This window comes from Cynocephalus volans, chromosome 12 (genome assembly GCF_027409185.1).
Source record: "Cynocephalus volans isolate mCynVol1 chromosome 12, mCynVol1.pri, whole genome shotgun sequence".
In the NCBI taxonomy this organism is placed as follows: Eukaryota; Metazoa; Chordata; class Mammalia; order Dermoptera; family Cynocephalidae; genus Cynocephalus; species Cynocephalus volans.
The window spans coordinates 69,012,312-69,034,572 of NC_084471.1; the positions used below are offsets into that span (position 1 = coordinate 69,012,312).

At 35.7% G+C, this 22,261-nt stretch overlaps 1 protein-coding gene across 1 annotated transcript in view; it reads right to left on the bottom strand.

Moving 5' to 3' along the window:
- The window catches only part of TMPRSS12 (transmembrane serine protease 12), a 28,364-nt gene extending 15,296 nt beyond the window's left edge, over positions 1–13,068 (bottom strand). The window contains exons 1-3 of the mRNA XM_063115566.1: positions 12,864–13,068; positions 11,962–12,157; positions 4,157–4,425 (exon numbers count right to left, since the gene is read on the bottom strand). Coding sequence (XP_062971636.1) covers positions 4,157–4,425; positions 11,962–12,157; positions 12,864–13,068 — 670 coding nt within the window. The remainder of the gene's footprint in view (positions 1–4,156; positions 4,426–11,961; positions 12,158–12,863) is intronic.
- Between the last annotated feature and the right edge of the window lie 9,193 nt (positions 13,069–22,261).

Below are 22,261 nucleotides of genomic sequence, written 5' to 3' on the forward strand. Positions count from 1 at the left end.
ACATTTTGTTTCAGCTGGATTGTACTTACTTTATCTAGACTCATGTCTTTCATTGGTTTTAGAAAAATTTCAGCCTAAATCCATTGAATATTGCATCTCTTCTATTCTCTTTATTCTTTCTAGCACTCTTATTAGGTATATATTAGACTTCTTTCTGGCCTTCTTATTAGGTATATATTAGATGTTCTGATTCTATCATTCTTATAATTTCTTTCATATTTTCTCTTTTATCTCTCTGTGCTGCAGTCTGTGCTAGGAAGTTCCTTCACATATATCTTCCGGTTCACAAATTTTATCTTCAGCTGATATCTTCAGGTATCTAATATGATACCTAATTCATCCAATGAGTTTTAAATGTCAGTAATTAACATTTTTCATTTTTTAAAGATTCTATTGGTTCTCTTTTAAATGTTCCAGTCTTGGGCTGACCCTGTGGCTCACTTGGGAGAGTGCAGCACTGGGAGCGCAGCGGTGCTCCCACCACAGGTTTGGATCCTATATGGGGATGGCCGGTGCACCTCACTGGCTGAGCAGGGTGCAGGCGACACCAAGCCAAGGGTTGCAATCCCCTCACCGGTCACAAAAAGGCAAAAAAAAAAAAAATGTTCCAGTCTCTGTAGATATTGCTCATTTTTAATTCTACTTTTTATTTTTTAACAAGTTTACATATATTTATTTTTCATTGAATACCTAAAATATTAATATATGAGATCCTTGGGGGGCTTAATCTGTTTATTCTTTCTGTTGACTTTTATTATTAATGGCTTGTTTCCTTATGTGTTTGGTGATCTTTGGGAGCAGTTATTTGGTTGATTTTAATCTCTGGTATCTTAAGTGTCTTCTAACCTGATACCACTTTAGCCATTGAATTAATTTCAATTATTATATTTTTAATAGTCACAGGTGTTTGTTTTCATATCTTCTTACTTTTATTCATATTTTCAAACATATTTTCTTTCTTATATTAAATATTTTTTATATTGTCTGATGATTCTAATCTCTGAAATCTTTGCAAGTCTTATTCTGATGTCTCATGTTTCTTCTGACTCTCACTCAGGGTGCCTTGTTTCCTTAGGTGTTTAGTAATTAAAAAAAATTTTAATCCATTCATTTTCATTGAAACTTTATTTGGTGAAATTTTTTAAGAACTTTGATGAAATTGGGTGTTGATACAAATGCTTTGCATTTGATTCTGTCAGGCATCTAGGTACATTAACAATCTAGGACCTATTTAAGTTAGATTCTCAGCTTGAGGCTTTTTAGACTACCAAGTTAGTGTTGATTTTTGGATAGCAAATCTATGTGAGTGGAATTTGTAGTTACATATTTTCTGGGGAAATTCATACCTTTGCTCCCTTCCATTAGGCACTTTTCCTAACAATTCTGGGGGTGGGGATAGGAGGTGAGGATGCTTTAGTTATATGTGACTCATTTTAAAACTTTAATTTTAGAGATACAGGAAGCTGCATATACAGAGAGGTCCAGTGTACTCTTTTCACAGTTTCCCACAATAGTTACATCTCTTATAACTGAGGTACAATATGAAAATAAGAAAATTTGCATTGGTACAATGTGTGTGTATGTAGTTCTATTATATTTTATTGCATGTATAGATTCATGAAACCACCACAGCAATCAACGTACCAGAACTATTCCATTATCACGAGGATCCCTTAATGCTACCTTCTTACTCACAGCAACTAGTAATCTGTTCTCCATGTCTCTAATTTTGTTATCTTGAGAATGTTGTATAAATGAAACCATATAGTATATTACTTTTTAAAATTGGCTTCTTTTCACTCAACAGAATGCCTTTGTGGCCATCTAACTTGTTGCATGTACCAATAATTCATTCCCTTTAACTGCTTGGTAGTTTTCCATGGTAAGGCTATACTACAGTTTGTATAATCGTTCACCTATTAAAGGACATTTTGATTGTTTCCCATTTATGGCTATTACAAATAAAGCTTTTATGAACATCTGTGAATAAGTTTTTGTGTGAACATTTATTATATTTCTCTGGAGTAAATGCCCAGGAGTGCAGTTGCTGGGTAATATGGTAAGTGTAGGTTCATGTGTATGTTTTCTTTCTGTTTGTTTGCTTGCTTGCTTTTGGCGGCTGGCCAGCATGTGTATGTTTTTAAGAAATCTTGCCTCTGTTGTTTGGTTCATACACATCTAATATTGCTATGTCTTCTTGGTGAATTGACCCTTTTATTATTATGTAATGTCCCTCACCGTCCTAGTAATTTTCTTTGTTTTGAAGTCTACTTTATCTGATATTAATATACCATTCCTGCTTTCTTTTTTTTTTCCATTCCAGATTTCTTTTGATTATTGTCACTGTGTATATCTTTCCCCTCTTTTTACTTTCAACCTACCTATATCATATTTGAAGTATACTATGTATATATGAACTATATGTGAGGTCATGAGTGTGACTTATTGTTAGAGTATGGCCAGGTGTGACTTATTGTTAGAGTATGGCCAGGGGCTCCAGAGTTATGGGAGTCTCCCCACAACCCCCAACTTGGCAAGCTTTGTTCTCCACTCCCTGCCCCACCAAAGGTCCATGAAACCACTAAAATCAATACTCAGTGTTACCAATTTGGTAAATACTCTGAAGATGAACATCAAATTCTAAATTTTGTCCTCCAGTTCCCTCTGTAAGTTCGTTCCTGTCTTCACACTCAGTCCTTAACCTATGTATTCTCCCTCTTTAACAGTTTTCAGTGGAAATGCTGGTGTATAATCCACCATGTTGCAGGGGAGCCAGTTTAATCCTCAGAACAACTCTCTGGTGGTTAATATTGCTCTCACTTTGCATATCATGAAGCTGTGTGACATTGTGAAAGATGATATAATGTAGTGGAAACACATGAGCTTTGAGGCAAGCGAGCCTAGGCCTGAATTCTGACTCTGTCACTTAGTTGTATAACTTTGGGCAACTTATTAACCTCTATAAATTTCATTTTACTCATTCGTGTTATAGTATTTCTCATAGTGTTGTTGGGGGCATTAAATGAGATAAAACATTAAAATGCTTAGCATTTTATTAAGTGCCTGGCCCTGAATAGATGGTAGTTGCTCCTATCATTGTTGTTCTAATTGTTGTTAAAGATTCAATAAGTTGTCCATGGTCATTCAGCTAGTACTGCACATGGCAGGGCTGGGATTCAGACTTAGATCTATAATTCTAAAGCCCACGCTGTTTTCCCTACAGCATTTCGCTTTTCTTATCCTCCTTAGAAAGTATTTACAGATGGAAAAATAGTAGTTTGCAGGTCTTTCATACATTTATCTTTTATCCTATCTAAATAATCCATAAATATTTAAATACCTAGGACATGTGGGAAATAGAAAAAAAAGTCTTAATACTTTATTTCATATATTTCTAACTGGACTATGATTCTCTTAAAAGCAGTTTAATGTAGTTAAATATTCATGCTTTAGAATCACAAAGACCCAGATTTGAGTCCCAGCTTCTTAACCTTTAAGGTCCTCAATTCCTGGTCTGTTAAGTGGAAAAAAATAACATTAACTCCCTAACAAGAATATTAGAGGATAAGATAAAATAAAGTAATACATTTAAAACAGAGCCTGAAACATAGTAAATGTTCCCAAATGGTAGCTATTCTTATTACCAAAGGCAATGACTATGTTGCTATGTTTTTTAATTCCTCCCATTAGTTCAGTCAGTCAACATTAAGTGCCCCTATGTGCACTAAAGAAAATACTTGGCAGTCAACTGCTTGATACTAAACAGGGCATTAAATAAAAAGAAAACTAAATTTGATTTGTTATAGCCAAAAGCTTATTATGTAACATAGGCAATTCTGTCACAGAGGTAGCTTCATCAGCTGTGAGTTTCAGACTGCAGAAACACTTGGAACAATCATTCCAAGAATGTCCAAAGGTTCAAGTGTTCTGGCATGTATAACCAGAGAAAGCCTCTGTCTCTTTCTTCTTTAGAAAAGAATTTTTTCTGTCCCACAAAGAAGAAAAAAATACAGACAAAAAAATTTTCCTTTTCACTGGGCCTATTTTTCAATCTCATGATATAAAGTGATAAAGAGAGAAAGAAATATCTGAAAGGATTGACCCCCCTGCCAATAATCAAGAACATGTGTATCAGTAAAATTCATAATATAATTACCTTCTTCTTGTGTTCTTCCCCAGCCACTTATAAAACACTTTGTATTTTCATCCAGGGTTTGGAAAACATCAAAAGGTAGACAGATAGGCTGAATATAGTCATTATACCTTACTGCTTTTTTTAAATAAAATAGTGCAATATCGTTTACAAAAGTTTCCAACATGAAGTTTGGATGGATAATGATTGTTTTAATTTTTATCGTCTTGGCATATGGATGGTTCCCATATATAGTATTAGTTCCAACGACAGCTCTCCACATTAAAGGATCTCTGAAAGAAAGTGAATATTCTTATCATAAACTTGTTTGTTTAACTAAGTAAGTATTCTTAATCTCCCACTAGTATTTGGTTTTTTATATTAGATTAATAACAAAATTTTAATCCTACTTTCATGTGACTTAAAGTATAAAATAAAAACCCAAATATCATGAGGTAGGAAAGGAAAGATTCAAGTACATGAGAATTTAGTATATGATTAAGATAGTATTTCTTACCCAATGGAAGAGAGAATGAATTATTCAATATACAGTATTGGGACAACTAGCTAACTGTTTGAAAAGAGAAATAAAATTTGATTCCTAAAATAACACTAAACACCAAAATAAACTCCAAATGGATGAAGTACTTAAATGCACAAATCTTTTTAATAAGGAGTTCCTATATTTTAGAGACACCCAAAGTGATATGTCTTGGGATTTGCTTCAAAACAATTGGAGGGGACAGTCTGGCCAGTTAGTTCAGTTGGTTAGAGAATAGTATTTCAACACTAAAGTCAAGGGTTCAGATCCCCTACCAGCCAGCTGCCAAACAAAACAAAACACGAAAATTAAAAAAAAAAAAGAAAACTTAAAATAATTGGAGAGGGGGGATTGGTGAGGGTATAGATGAAACAAGATCAGGTATAAGTTGATAACTTGAGCCTGAGTGATGAATACATGAGAGTTCACTGAAATATTCCGTCTGCTTTTATAAATTTTTAAAAAATTTACTAGAATGGAACATTTGGATATTAATTTAGCATGAGAATTTTAAAAATCAGAACCAGAAAGAAAATCTAGGTGAATATATAACATTGATATTAGAAAGGACTTTATAAAGCATGACACCAAAGGTAAGAACAAGAAGCAACTAATGGATCTTGACAGTTGAAAAAGCAAACAAACAATCAAAAAAACTAAACAAAAAAAGGTCAAAAGATCAACAATTAAAACTCTAAGAGGTTTAATCGTTATTACATCAGGAATTGAATTAGGAAGGAGGAACTTTCACTTTATATACTGTTGTTTACAAATACTGAAATAACTTTTCACCCTTCAAATTGGCAAAGTTTATATGAGTGGGTGTATGTATTTGATGATAACACTCAAGACAGACAAGAGTTAGAGGAACAAGGGTAATCTTCATTGTGGAAAATGTAACTAGGCAGGCACTTCAGCAACGTGTGCTAGTAGCCCATAAAAGTTGCATTGCATTTGATTCTGCAGTTCTACTTCCTAGAATTTGTCCCAGGTAACTAGAAGATGAACACAAAGATTTAAGCTATAGGGGTATTTACCACTGAAAGGGCCTAAGTGCCCGATAATTGGCTTGAATGCATTCTGGCACATCTGCATAGTGGAATGCAGAAGCAACACAGATGTGTTGATATGGAAAATTGCTCATGTTATATAATTTAATGAAAAAGGCTATTTCACAACATAGCTTATGAGCCTGTTATGTAAATTAATTTGTAATATGCATAGAAAAATCTAGAATGATATGTAACAGAAAATTAATAGCTGTTTTTCTAGGAGGTATAATGTGAGTTTTTTAATTTTTATTTTCTCATTTTCATATATCAAATATTCTATTTGTTTATGTTTTAATATGAGATTGCATATACAGTTACCATTTGATCCAGTGATTTCACTTCTGGATATTTACAAAAGTGAAATGAAAACCTAGATTCACACAAAAACCAGTAAGTGAATGTTTATAGTGGCTTTATTCTTCTCCTTTTAAAAAAAATTTTTTTATTCCTTTTTTTTTTATATAATGGCTTTACTTTTTTTTTTTAAGTTCAGTACACTCACACAGACTTATTAATTATAAAACAGCTTTCCAACAAGTGTAAACTACCCAGACATATACTTAATTATAAATGTACAGAATCCATATGAAAACATTTACAACATTTTTCAAGGGACACAGACAACTACCAAAAACTAATGCTGCCAAATAAGACTCAATATTGTTAAGACAGTTCTTGCTAAATTCATTACAAATGATCAGAATTCTAGTGGGATATTAAAAATAATACATAACAGGGATTTCAAAATTTAATTAGAAAAATAAACTGCAATAATTAAGAAATTTATGAAAACTAAGAGTAAGAAGAGATTTGCTGTAATGGTTTTCAGAATATATTATCAAAATATACTAATTAAGACAGTGGTACTGGAATAGATAGAACAATAAAACAAAATAAAAATATTAGAAGGATTTCAAGTGTACTTAATAATTCAATAGGTGCTAAAGTTACCTTTATTAGCAAGGGAAAACATAATATATTATTCAATAGTGGGGCTGACTCAATTGGCCAGCTTTGGGGAAAAAAGGCAAATTTTCCACCCCATATCATAATCTAAAATAAATTCCAGATAGATTATAGACTTCAAATATGGAAAATGAATCATGTTTGTAGTGGCTTTACTCTTAATTGCCCAAATAGGAAACAACCTAAAAGTCCTTCAAGTGATAGATGGATAAACAGTGGTACATCATACAATGGAATACTACTCAGCAATAAAAAGGAACAGTAAAGATACACACAGTAACATGGATGGATCTCAAATGCATATGCTAAGTGAAGGAAACCAAACGCAGAAGACTACAAACTATATGATTCCATTCATATGATACTCTGGAAAAGGCAAAAATATAAAGACAGAAAACAGATCAGTGGTTCTCTGGGGGCAAGAGAGGGGGTTGACCTCAAAGGGGCATGGAGGAATTTTTGGAAGTGAAGGAATTGTTTTATGTCTTGTGTTGGTAATTACATGGCTGTATGCATTTGTCAAACTCACAGAACTGTACACTAAAATTAGCGAATTTTACTGCATTTTGACTTTCATAAAATCATTTTTGTTGTTTCATTTTTTGAAAAGGAATGATCCACTCATACACAAAACAACATGGATGAATCTGAAATGCGTTTTGCTAAAAGTAAAATAAGCCAGGCTCAATAGGTTACATATTGTATGATTCTGTTTATATCACATCATAGAAAAGGCCAAACTATAAGGGACAGAAAGCAGATCAGTGATTGCCAAGGGCTGTGTGCAGAGGTAGGGGTTGACTACAGAGGGTCATGAGACAATTCAAGGTCTTGGAACTGTTCTAAATCTTGATTGTAGTAGTTACATGACTTATATACATTGTTGAAAGTTGCAGGAAAACAAAAACAAAAAAAAAAGTGAATTTTACTGAATGTAAATTATACCTTAATTTTTAAAAGAAAATAATAATTAGATAAATGAGAAAACTAAGAAAAGAAAATAGGTCCAAAAGGTCATTTCTGCTAATGTGAGTTAGGATTGGCCATAGGAAAATGCCTCTAGTTCTAAATTTTAATAGACACCAATGCTACTTCTTTCTTAGTGCCAGTTACCTGGAGACTATTAAAACAACATACTCAGGGGGCTGGCTGGTTAGCTCAATTGGTCAGAGTGGTGCTGGTAACACCAAGGGCCAGGGTTCAATCCCTCTACTAGCTAGCCACCAAAATAAAAAAACATCCTCTTCCTCTTTCCTAGAAATATGCATTGGTGCTTATATACCTATATCCCTGTGCAAGGAAGTGTCTTGCCCACTCTCTTGTCAAGGAGCCCTCATCTAATACATGACCCAGGTCCCCTGTAGTTGGGCAATGATGATATTGAAAAGCTGGGCTGGGCCAATCAGATAATTTGCCTTCTCATCAATTTTTATGATTAATTAGCAGAAGGAGCTGAAACTGAAAGATTATAATGTAGATTGAAGGGCCATAGTGGATCATGTGCAAACTCATGTTATGAGGAAGCCATTCAGTAGAAAGGAGGAAAAAGGGCAGACAGAAAAAGAAAAAAACAGGAATGCCTTCAGAGATGCTCAAACTATAAACAACTACATCCCCAATATCTTTCCTCATGTGATGAATCTAGTTGCATATCAGAATCCAGGGCTTTAATAAAGGAGCAAAGAACAAGATTAGATCTTAGAGATTAAACTGATTTCTAGGGGAAAACTAGCAGCTAATCCAAAAGTGGCCAGCAGGAAGCTGATGAAAGAGCTTGAAGAAATCTACAAGCATGGAATGAGAAGCTTTAATAACAAGCATCTATTTTGATAAAACTAATTTATTGACTTGGAAAGGGTTTTTTTTTTTTTTTTTTTTCTGACAACCTTCTGTTTGATAAGAGGGCTTCAAAATAGAAATCAGTTTTTCAACAGTGTCCAAACTACCGTAGATCATACTTAAAACAAAAAGCTATCACCTTAATCTTGATGAAAAAGGACGAGCCTTTCTTCTAGGAACTAGTGCTAAAAACTGGATGCCAGCAACTAAAACTTATCACATAATCCAGGACTGCAAGCCTGAGCATTCCCTCAGGCTGATCTAGTTGAAGAATATTCTTAAGTACTGTTTAAAAAATAATTAAACAACAACCACAACAAAAAAACCCTTCAGAAGTTTTTACAAAGAGTTACAAAGCAATATGCGGAAAGCAATTTTTGATTAAGATCTGCTATAATTAATTCCAGCAAGTACGAGGGGCAAGTTAGAGCAGTATAAAACAGGACTACATTTAGTTCCACTGCCTGGCATTAGCTTAGGACAGTTACTAAGTTTGTACTGTTTTCTTAAAAGTGGATTAAGGTTAGAGCACAGTCTTGTAACACCAAGGTCAAGGGTTCGGATCCCTGCCCAAAAAAAAGAGAAGTGGACTAGGCAACTTCTAAAAAATATTTGTAAAATATTTTTAAAATCCTAGTTCTGCTTTGTTTAAAACGAAACCACTGCTTAAGCCCCCTCCTCCTTTATTATTTTTTTTCCTTCTGGCAGCTGGCTAGTACGGGATCTAAACCCATGACCTTGGCGTTGTAAGGCTGCTCTCTGGCTGAGCTAAGTGGCCAGCCACTATGTTGAAATGTTTCTTTTCTTTTCCAAATTTACTCAAGTCTTCCATTTATATTCAATTCATAAGATTAAAAAAATGTATACAAGGAAGACTATAAAACATTGCTGAAAGGAGTTAAAGAAGACATAAATAAATTGAAATATGTCCTATCTTTGTGGATTGGAAGACTTAATATTGTTTCCATGACAGAACCACCCAAAGCTATCTGTTGCTTCATTGCAATCCCTGTCAAAATCCCAATGACTTTCTTTTGCAAAAATAGAAAAACTCATCCTAAAATTCATTTGGAATATCAAGGGACTCCAAATAGCCAAAATCTTGAAAAAGAAAAATGAAGTTGGAGGACTCACACTTCCTGATTTTAAAATTTACTACAAAGCTACAGTAATCAGAACAACATGGTGCTGGTATAAGGACAGACATATACACCAATGGAAAAGAATAGAGAGGCCAGAAATAGTCTCTCTCATACATGGTAAATTGATTTTCAGTGAGGTAAGGACAGTCTTTTCAACTAATGGTACTGGGAAAACCGGATAGCCACATGTGGAACAATGAAGTTGGACTCTTACCAGACACCATATGCAAAAAGTAATTCAATATGGATCAGAGAACTAAATGTAAGAGCTAATGCTGTAAAACTCTTGGAAGAAAACCCAGGGGGAAAGCTTCATGATGTTGGATTTGGTAATGATTTTTTGGATATGACACCAAAAGCACAGGCAACAATAGAAAAAATAAATTGGACTTCATCAAAAGTAAACACTTTGGTGCATGAGAGGATACTGTCAAGAGAGTAAAAAGACAATCCATAGAATGGGAGAAAATATTTGCAAATCACATATCCGATAAGGGACTAATACTCAGAATATAAAAAGAACCCGTACAACTCAATAACAAAAAAAAACCCAGCCCAATTCAAAAATGGACAAAGGACTTGAATATATACAAATGGCCAGTAAGTATATGGAAAGATGCTCAACATCGCTAGTAATGAGGGAAACAGAAATCAGAGCCACAGTAAGCAACCACTTCACACTTATTAGGATATTGTCATAGTAGTAGTGTAAGTATAAATATTGTTAAGTGATGACCTAGGGATATGGAGACTAATATTCTGCATCAACAGTCATCCCTGGATCCCCAAAGATAACAAAATCCATGGTAGCTCAAGTTCCTTATATAAAAAGGCACAGTATGAGGGTACTTCAAAAAGTTTATGGAAAGATTTATACTATCTTTTAATTCTGTTTTTCCACGGGCTTTTTGAAGTACCCTCATATTTGCATATAACCTACACACATCATCCCATATTCTTAACATCATCTCTAGATTACTTATGATACCTAATGCAATGTAAATGGTACGGAAACAGTTGTTATACCCTATTGTTTTTTACATTTGTATTATTTTTTATTTTTATTTTTCTGAATATTTTCAATCTTCAGTAGCTTGAATACACAGGTGCAGAACCCATGTATACAGAGAGCCAACTGTATTTCTGATCAGTGGGGAGGCTTGAATGACAGAAGCAAATTTAAGGTATTGCACGGAGAGACTTCACACGCTTTGAGGGCCACTTGGATAGGTGTAGTGAGAGAAATCAGGTAACAATGTGGGTAATGGAGCTGTTGGTAATACTATTAGCTGCATGAATAGAGAAGGAGTAGGATTAGAGGAAAGGTAAAAAATTCAGCTTAGGACTTGTTGAGAATGTGACTCCAATATATATGCATAGTAAGGAGTTGGAAATATGACTTATTAGGAAAGACTTAGGCGTTGCCAACACATAGTGATTGCTAAAACAGAGATCAAAAAGATATCTCTAGGAAAGAGTACAGAATGATAAAACGAGAGGATAGAGGGCAGAACTCTAGAAAACACTGCAATTTAAAAGATGACAGAGACTCATCAAGGAAGAGGAGAAAAGAAAAAAAGAGAGAGAGACTGGTGTCAGAAATCAAGAAAAGAGAGTTTTTGTAACAGCCAGCTGCCAAAAAGAAAAAAAAAAGTTTCAAGGAGAATGTGGTCTACATTGCTAAATGTTGTAAAAATCAAATAGAATGGGAACTGAGAAGAGATCATTGGATTTGGCATGGAAGTGGCTCTTTAATAGCGTTTTGGCCACAGAAATCAGATTGTAATTGGGATTTTATGGGTCAGAGCAGATAAAGGGAGTCTCTTTTTTAAAGGGTCTAACAGTGAAGGCCATATCTGACCTGTCTCTTGTTTTTATATAGCCCATAAACAAAACATGTTTTTTACATTTTTAAATGGTTGAAAATACCAAAATAATATTTTGTGACAGGTGAAAATTATATAAAATTCAAATTTTAGGGTTTATATATAAAGTTTTATTGGATCACAACCACACTCATTGAATTATGTATTGTCTATGGCTGCTGTCATGCCAAGAAATTGTGATAGAGACTATATGACCTGCAAAGTCTAAAATATTTACTAATCTTTACAGAAAAAGTTTGCCAACCTCTGATTTAAAGCATTCATTTCAACAAATACAGTGTACTGTGAATAAGGATTATGGCTACTTGAAAACATGGCTTAACTGAAAATGGCTGAAGTCAAATGGTCCTCTACCACTTCAAAATATCTCCTAAGAGAATAAAATAGTGTTCTGAATACATACCTAGAATCTCTAGTGCAGTGGGCAGCTGTGAGGACCCACCTTTCTCTCACTAGGCTTCCCCCACATATATGAACAAGAAGACGGCCATATTTAATCTGCAGGCTAACTATCCATGGCCATGCGCCAGCTTGAGCTTCTGTGCCCCCTATAATTCGAGACCCTTTCGACACATCCCTAAGTGGTGCTGTTCCACAATCTAAAAATAAAAGTGATATATTATTTAGACTGAACATCTATATTACATTATTTTCTAATCTGAACACATTAATATAATCCTTTAAATTCCTATTTAAAAACTGATAAAGCAAATTGGATATCTGAGGCTTTTTATCTGCCCATTTTCTGAATCTTAAAGGAAAGGTGACAAACATGCCATAATTGAATACTTACCAATAGAAAGACATGAAATGAACACAGTTCATTAATTTTACAAGTCTATTCCACAAAAATATAAAAATGATATAAGTTTCTCTGGCTAGGTCTCTGTTTTTTCTCTGTGTGAAATAGCATTTAAAGAGTTTAGGACTGGTGAGTCCAGAGCTGCAAATTCTAAATACTTGTCATTTAATTTGGGCTAATTTTTCTCCAATGTAGTATGAAAAGGTCACCTCATAGCCATTTCAACTGTGAAGTCCAATGAATTATTAATCTGTAAAATGGGAATGATAAGCCTCAGAGTGTTCTGAGGAGCAAATATAGACGCCTTACACAAATATGTCATTTTCAGTATTACTACTGTCATCATAATTATAATGGGTCTAGAAACTGCTTAAGTATAAGTATGTAAAATTTTGGTTAAGGGCAGATGGGATAACAGAAAAGAAGGGACCCAAATTCAGACACTATAGTAGTGGGTTAAAGGCAAAGGAGGCTGACCAAAGACAGGAATAAGCGGATACTGCCCTTTGCGTCCAATCCTTTGTTCTTTTGGGCCTTCTCCGCCTCTTGCCGCCCAAGCCTCCAACGCATGGCCTCGGCCCACTCCGAACCACTGGCTTCTTCCCGCGAGGGGCCGAGCCTGGTCCTTTCAGAGAGCCAGTGGTGTTCTGAGTGTAAGAGAGAGCTCCCCACAAACAACAGTGTAGCGCTCAGGAGCCCCAGCCCCATTTCTGTGCGCCTGGTGGGCAAGATGGCGGACAAGGCCCACCAGGCTCACGGCCCTGGGGAGTAGAGGTGGGGAGGCCGCGAGAACCACGCACTCGACGTGGGCGCGGTGCTGCGTGAAGGGCGAAAGAGGCTCGTGTGGGCGGGCGGGGTTGCCCGGGTAACTTAGGCGTCCCAGTGGTATTCCAGTTGGCATGCATTATGGGATAGAAACGTGTGTGTCCTCCCCCCAGCCAGGCTCTGGGGTTTCATTAGTTGGCCAGGCCTTCCTGGGCCCTATCAACATACTTTTACTGTATAGTAGGAGTATGGCTGTGAGAGTGGAGGTGGAACCAATAGGGCACTACTAGCTCAGATTCGGAGGACCATGAAGGCTTCCAAAAGGAAGGGCGTCTAAACCGTGGGTGAAGAGCTGGAGAAAAGGGAGGTAAAGCAGAAGGCAGTGCAGTTGAAGGTAGGGTGCTGAGAGCTCAGCATAATGAAGAGAAATTTGTCAGTGTGTAAAGGAAGCTGGTGAGGAGGGAGGAAAGAAGCAGGCAGACCAACAATACTGCAGAAGGCTGGGCCTGAGCCGAAAAGATATATGTGAGAGTTTTACTGTGGTGGGCAACAAAGATTCTTTGCTTGACCAGACTTTGGCTAAGTTCCTAAACCTTCTCTTAGGCCTATCTGTGCACTTCCTTGTAAAATCCAGTTTTAGCAAGAACCCTGTGAAGTCAATTTAGAAAGAACCCTCCCCCAACCCCCCACTGCCCTCAAGATCTGATCAGGTTCCTCATCTTCCATCATCCCCCAAGTGATGTCTGATCACCCTGGCCTGTCTTCAGCAAAAATTCTGTTAGGTCAGTTTAGCTAAAATCCCCATTACTCTTGATGTTTCGTCTTGGTAATTTTCTATTCACTGACCCCCACCCTACTCCTTGGCTATAAATTCCCATTTGCCCATGTTATGTTCACAGCTGAGCTCAGTCTTTTGCCACTGCAAAATCCCCTTGCTGTGGTCCCTGTATACCTGTTTTGATAGTACTGAATAAAATCTGCCTTACTGTGCTTTAACAGGTATCATTGAATAATTTTTCATTAAGATGGCCCGGGATTTTTAAGAATGATGTCTAATGTTTGGTTTTAAACTGTTTTGTCATTCCTATCTTGAACTATGCTCGAACTTTGCCTTTGTTAACCCCACACCATCAGTAACAAAGGAGTAGCATGGGCTGTGGTAGTCTGGGAGATTGGTCATTTGGTGGGGAATTAAAGTACAGGTCAATAAAAAGACAGCCACCTTGCTCATATCATCCCTCTGAGGCTGACGTGGTTGGCAGCATTAAGTAAAAGGAGTATATTAGTTGGGAGTTTACAGGTGGTAACATGTGGAAAAAGGAGCAGAGGCCCAGGGCTGAGCTGAAATCAGCAGGTGAAAGGTAAGTGATAATGGAGTAACAAGTTGCAGCATGAGCTGACCTAGAGGCTGCCAAGAAACAAATTCCCTATTCCCCAAATATTTTAGTGGAAGGTGGTACTGGAAAGGGGATACAGAGTTGAAAGTATTTCTGTATGTGGGGGATCTGATCAGATTATGCATGGCTTTGTAAACAGGGCATGATAACAGGTCTTGCTGTGACAGATAATAGGGATTCAACAGATTCATAACATAGGTGCCTGCAGCTGAGTCATGAAATGACAATGAAAAAGGCAATGGACCAATAATTGCAAAGGTCCTCTGTCTGGATTTCTATGTCTTCATTATCTCCTGCATTGTCATTTTCTCTTTGTGTGGGATCACTCCCCTCAGCCTACAAATATCCTCTGCTGTGATAGGCAGCCTCCAAAATGGCCTCCAAGGAATTCTGTCTCCTGGTATTTACACCTTTGTTTAGTCCTGTCCCCTTTAGTGCTGGCTGGATTTAGTGACTCACTTCTAGCAAATAGAAAGTGGCAGAGGAAATGGGCTACCACTTCCAACAGTAGGTTATAAAAAGATTGTGATACTGTCTTGAGGGCTCTTTCCAACTCTGTTGCTCTGAGATAAGCTGGCTGCCATGTTGTGAGCTACCCTATGGCCATGTGGAGAGGCCTCCAGCAATAGCAAAAAGCAACTGAAGTCCTCAAATGAACAGTTGTGAAGAACTGAATCATGCACCACCACATGAGTGAGCTTAGAAGCAAATCTTCCCCGATCAGCCCTTCAGATGAGACAGCAATTCTGGCTGATACTGTAACTGCAACTTCATGAGAGATCTTAAGTCAGAGGCACCCAGCTAAGCTACACTCAAGATTCCTGACTCACAGAAATTGTAAGATAAATTTTTGTTGTTTTAATGCCTCTAAATTTGTGATGATTTGTTAGGTAGCAACATATAATATATCTGGTTTCTCCCACCTTTGAAAAATCTTTCACTGCCTCTATATCCCTTACTTTACTCTACAGTAAAATTTCACCCAAAAAGTTGTTTACATTTCGTTTTCCTCTTCTACTTCCTCACCTTTTATTCCTCTGTTTTAAATTTTTGAGGGGTTTGCTTTTTGTTCTTTTTAATAACAGGAACAGAACTTTATCGTTTTCTCAGAGAAAGAGACTTCCTTGTTGTGCACAGAATTTCTCTTCTCTTAACCTGCTCCATCCATTAAAAAGTTTTAAACAAAATTAAGTGAGGATTCAAACAAAATATCTTTTTACCTCTCTTTTCCATGTGAAAACTTAGGAACCATGGTTTTGGAGGATGAGAGCATTAGTGGCAGGGCCTGGGGTAGGGTAGGGATTTGTAGTGGGGCAGGATTGTGGGAATGAGGGTAGGTTTTATCTTCCTAGTTATCCCCTACTTACTTCAGGCATGTCTGTGTTAGTGCTAGAAAATTTTTTTAATAAAATATTATGTAGCATTCGAGTACTAACAACAGAACAGACATCAATGTATCCACCACCTCACTCACTATTTTTGTTTTATTCAATATTTAATACATATGAAAGAACATTTATAGGATATATATGCATTTTAAAGAATAAGAGTACAAGAATGCCTATTTAAGAAAAAGGACATTATTGTTACTTTTGAAATACCCTGGGTATCCCTCTCTCATTCTATCCCTTTCTCTTTCCCTTAGAATTAATCAATATTTTGGATTTTGGATGTATTATTCCATTGATTCTCTTTATAAACTGGTTGCACAATATGGTAGCCACTAGCCACATGTGATCATTTAAGTTTAAAGTTAAATTATGTTAAATAAAAATTCAGTTTCTCAGTCATATTACTGTATTTTAAGTACTCAATAGCCTTGTTGCTGGTTGTTATCATACTGGACAGCATAGTTATAGAATATTTCCATCATTGCAGAGAGTTCTATTGGACAGTGCTACTCTAAAAAAAAGATTGTTTAGTTTTTCATGTTTTTGAACTGTGTTAGTCAGGATTCTCCAGAGAAACAGAACCAATAGGTGATAGATAGATAGATAGATAGATAGATAGATAGATAGATAGATAGATAGATAGATAGATAGATAGATAGATTAGATAGATATAGATAGATAGATAGATAGATAGATAGATAGATAGATAGATAGATAGATAACAGGAATTGGCTTACACAATCATGGAGTCTTAGAGTTCCCACAGTCTGCCATCTGCAAGCTAGAGAACCAGGAAGGCCAGTGGTGTAATTCAGTTTGAGCCTGAAGGCCTGAGAACCAGGGGAGCCAAGGGTATAAGTCCTGGTCCAAGTCTGAAGGCTCAAGAAACAGGAACACTGATATGCAAGGGCAGAAGAAGATGGATGTCTCAAGAAGAGAGAGAGAGAATTTGCCCTTTTTCCACCTGTTTGTTTTATTTGAGCCCTCAACTGATTGGATGGTGCTCACCCACACTGGTGAGGGTGAATATTCTTTACTCGGTCTCCTGATTCACATGCTAGTCTCTTCCTGAAAACACCCTCATAGACACTCCCAGAAATAGTGTTTTACCAGCTATCTGGGCATCTTTAGCTCAGTCAAGCTGACAACATAAAATTAACCATCACGTGAAGTTTATATAAATTTAATCATGAATTTTCTTTTGCAGCTATTTTATTTTATTTCTATTTAGTATTAGGTTCTTGACATTCATTCATGTGGTTATCTATAACTGCAGTTCATTTTTTTTTTTTTTACCATACACATGGTGTGAATATACCTCAATGTATTTATATACTTTGGAATCTATTATCAATGGACACTTGGATTGTTTCCAGTTTTTTGCTATTACAACTAATACTATTATGTATATGAGCATGAGTTTCTCTGGATTATATACCAGGGGTAGAATTTCTGAATCATAGAGAAGACACGCCATCACCTTCTCTAAATAGTGCTAAATTGTTTTCCAAATGGTGTGCTAATATACTTTCCAACTACCAACATATGAACCTGTTGCTGTCTTTACCAGTGCTTTTTAATTTTTTAACTATCTATATGTGTACGAATTGGGAACTCATGGTTTTAGTTTGCATTTTCCTGATTTTGAATGAGTTTGAGTATTTGAATATCTTTTCATATGTTTAGGGAACATTCATTATCTCATGTGAAATACCAATTGATGTCTTCTACTTATTCATCTTTGTCTTACTGATTTCAGTTAACTCCCTTCTCTGCATCAGACAGTCTTTTAAGAGCTTAGAATATAACAGAACACAAAACAGACAAAAATTTTTGTCATCATGAGTCTCACATACTAAATTGTAGGAGTTCTTTATAGGTCCAGATAATAATCCTTTGTCAGTTTTCTGTGTTGTAAATATCTTCCACTCTGTGGCTTGTTGTTTTACTTTCTTCATGGTATCTTCTGATGAATAGAAATTCTTAATTTTAGCATAATTGAATCTAGCAGTCTTTTCCTTTTTTTCCCTACTTTTTGTGACTTTTTAAAGAAATCTTTCCCTAAGTTGAGGTCAAAAAGCTGTTCCTCACATTATCTTCTAAATGTTTCTTAGTTTTTGCCTTTCATATTTATGTCTTCCATTCCACTGGAATTGCTTTTTGTGTATGGTGTGAGGTAGGAATCCAATTTCCTTATTTTCCTATATGAATAACAAATAGTTCCAGCAGCATTTAGTTTTTAAACATTTTTTATAGAAAATGTCAAATATATATAGAAATATATAGAATAATAAGCCACATGTATTCATCACACAGCTTTGACAATTATAATTTCATGACCAATCTTGTTACATTTACTTTTCCCAACTTCCAAAATTATTCTGAAGCAAATTCCAAGAATTGTATAATTTTATCTGTAAATATTTTAATGTTTATTTCAAAAACATAAGGTCTTTAAAAATATAATCACACCATTATCACACTTAAAATATGAATTATAATTCTTTTATAGCAACTCATTAAATGAAGCTGGTATTATGCTGATACCAAAAACCAGACAAAGACATTACAAGAACAGAAAAATGCAGACCAATATCTCTCATGAACAGAGACAGAAAAATCATCAATAAAATATTAGCAGATCAAGTCCAGCATTATATAAAAAGGACAATATATCGTGACCAAATGGTGGTTATCCTGAGAATACAAAACTGGTTCAACATTAGAAAATAAATTAATGAAATACACCATATAAACAGACTGAAGAAGAAAAGCCACATGATAATATAAATGACTGCAGAAAAAGCATTTAATGAAATTCAACATCTATCCCTTATAAAAATTCTCATGAACTACAAATAGAAGGAAATTTCATTAAATTGATAAAGGGATTCTACCAAAAAAACAAAACAAAACAAAACCCTATAGCTAATATCATACTTAAGGTTAAAAAAGAGTGCTTTTCCCCTAAGACTCAGAACGAATTAAGGAAGTCCACTCTCACCAATCCTGTTTAACATCATATTGAAAATGCTAGACAGCACAACAAAGCAAGATAAATTAAAGGCATACAGATTTGTTTTTGTTTTAATTTTTAAATTTATTTTTATTTTTTCATTTCATTTTTTGCTTTATTTATTTATTTATTTTTAAACTTTTATTTTGTCGATATACATTGTGGTTGATTATTGTTGCCCCTTACCAAAACCTCCCTCCCTCCTCCCTCTCCTCCCTCCCCACCAACAATGTCCTTTCTGTTTTCTTGTCGTATCAACTACAAGTAATTGTGGCTGTTGTATCTTCTTCCCCCACCCCCCGGTTTTTTTTTGTGTGTGTGTGTGTGTGAATTTATATATTAATTTTTAGCTCCCACCAATAAGTGAGAACATGTGGTATTTCTCTTTCTGTGCCTGACTTGTTTCACTTAATATAATTCTATCGCGGTCCATCCATGTTGTTGCAAATGGCAGTATTTCATTCGTTTTTATAGCTGAGTAGTATTCCATTGTGTAGTAGTACCAGATTTTCCATATCCACTCATCTGATGATGGACATTTGGGCTGGTTCCAACTCTTGGCTATTGTAGAGAGTGCTGCGATGAACATTGGGGAACAGGTATACCTTCGACTTGATGATTTCCATTCCTCTGGGTATATTCCCAACAGTGGGATAGCTGGGTCGTATGGTAGATCTATCTGCAGTTGTTTGAGGAACCTCCATACCATTTTCCATAGAGGCTGCACCATTTTGCAGTCCCACTAACAATGTATGAGAGTTCCTTTTTCTCCGCAACCTCGCCAGCATCTATCGTTCAGAGTCTTTTGGATTTTAGCCATCCTAACTGGGGTTAGGTGGTATCTCAGTGTGGTTTTGATTTGCATTTCCCCGATGCTGAGTGATGTTGAGCATTTTTTCATATGTCTGTTGGCCATTTGTATATCTTCCTTAGAGAAATGCCTGTTTAGCTCTTTTGCCCATTTTTTAATTGGGTTGCTTGTTTTCTTCTTGTAAAGTTGTTTGAGTTCCTTGTATATTCTGGATATTAATCCTTTGTCAGATGTATATTTTGCAAATATTTTCTCCCACTTTGTTGGCTGTCTTTTAACTCTGTTAATTGTTTCTTTTGCTGTGCAGAAGCTTTTTAGTTTGATATAATCCCATTTGTTTATTTTTCCTTTGGTTGCCCGTGCTTTTGGGGTCGTGTTCATGAAGTCTGTGTCCAGTCCTATTTCCTGAAGTGTTTCTCCTATGTTTTCTTTAAGAAGTTTTATTGTTTCAGGGTGTATATTTAAATCCTTAATCCATTTTGAGTTGATTTTAGTATATGGTGAGAGGTATGGGTCTAGTTTCATTCTCCTGCATATGGATATCCAGTTATCACAGCACCATTTGCTGAAGAGGCAGTCCTTTCCCCAGTGAATAGGCTTGGTGCCTTTGTCAAAGATCAGATGGCAGTAAGTGTGTGGGTTGATTTCTGGATTCTCTATTCTATTCCATTGGTCAGTGTGTCTGTTTTTATGCCAGTACCATACTGTTTTGGTTATTATAGCTTTGTAGTATAGTTTAAAGTCGGGTAGTGTTATGCCTCCAGCTTTATTTTTTTTTGCTCAGCATTGCTTTGGCTACGCATGGTCTTTTATTATTCCATATAAATGTCTGGATAGTTCTTTCCATTTCTGAGAAAAATGTCTTTGGAATTTTGATGGGGATTGCATTGAATTTGTATATCACTTTGGGTAGTATGGACATTTTCACGATGTTGATTCTTCCAATCCAAGAGCATGGGATACCTTTCCATCTTCTTGTATCCTCTCTAATTTCTCTCAGCAGTGGTTTGTAGTTCTCATTATAGAGATTTTTCACATCCTTGGTTAACTCAATTCCTAAGTATTTTATTTTTTTTGTGGCTATTGTAAATGGGCAGGCTTTCTTGATTTCTCGTTCTGCATGTTCACTATTGGAGAATAGAAATGCTACTGATTTTTGTGTGTTGATTTTGTATCCTGCTACTGTGCTGAAATCATTTATCAAGTCCAAGAGTTTTTTTGTAGAGGTTTTAGGCTGTTTGATATATAGGATCATGTTATCTGCAAACAGGGACAGTTTGACTTCATCTTTTCCAATCTGGATGCCCTTTATTTCCTTCTCTTCTCTAATTGCTCTGGCTAGTACTTCCAACACTATGTTGAAAAGGAGTGGTGAGAGTGGGCATCCTTGTCTAGTTCCTGTTCTTAATGGAAAAGCTTTCAGCTTTTCCCCATTCAGGATGATATTGGCAGTGGATTTATCATATACGGCTTTAATTATGTTGAGATACTTTCCATCTATACCTAACTTATAGAGGGTCTTTTTCATGAATGAGTGCTGAACTTTATCAAATGCTTTTCAGCATCTATAGAGATGATCATATGGTCCTTGTGTTTGAGTTTATTAATATGGTGTATCACATTTATTGATTTGCGTATGTTGAACCAACTTGCATCCCTGGGATGAATCCCACTTGATCGTGGTGAATAATTTTATGTATGTGTTGCTGTATTCTGTTTCCTAGTATTTTAGTGAGGATTTTTGTATCTATATTCATCAAGGATATCGGCCTGTAGTTTTCTTTTTTGGTTATATCTTTACCTGGTTTTGGTATCAGGATGATGTTTGCTTCATAGAATGAGTTTGGGAGATTTGCGTCTGTTTCAATCTTTTGGAATAGTTTGTAAAGAATTGGTGTCAATTCCTCTTTGAATGTGGTAAAATTCTGCTGTGAATCCATCTGGTCCTGGGCTTTTCTTTGTTGGGAGCCTTCTGATAACAGCTTCAATCTCCTTTATTGTTATTGGTCTATTCAAATTTTCTACGTCTTCATGGTTCAGTTTTGGGAGCTTGTGTGTGTCCAGAAATTTATCCATTTCCTCCAGATTTTCAAATTTGTTGGCGTATAGTTGTTTATAGTAGTCTCGAACGATTCCTTGTATTTCAGATGAATCAGTTGTAATATCACCTTTTTCATTTCTAATTTTTGTTATTTGAATCTTCTCTCTTCTTTTTTTTGTTAGCCATGCTAATGGTTTGTCAATTTTATTTATCTTTTCAAAAAACCAACTTTTTGATTCATCGATCTTTTGTATTGTTTTTTGAGTTTCAATTTCATTGAGTTCTGCTCTGATCTTAATGATTTCTTGCCGTCTGCTAACTTTAGGTTTGGATTGTTCTTGTTTTTCTAGTTCTTTAAGGTGAAGTGTTAGGTTGTTCACTTGCCATCTTTCCATTCATCTGAGGTGAGCATATAATGCAATAAATTTCCCCCTTAGTACTGCTTTTGCAGTATCCCACAGGTTTTGGTATGATGTATCA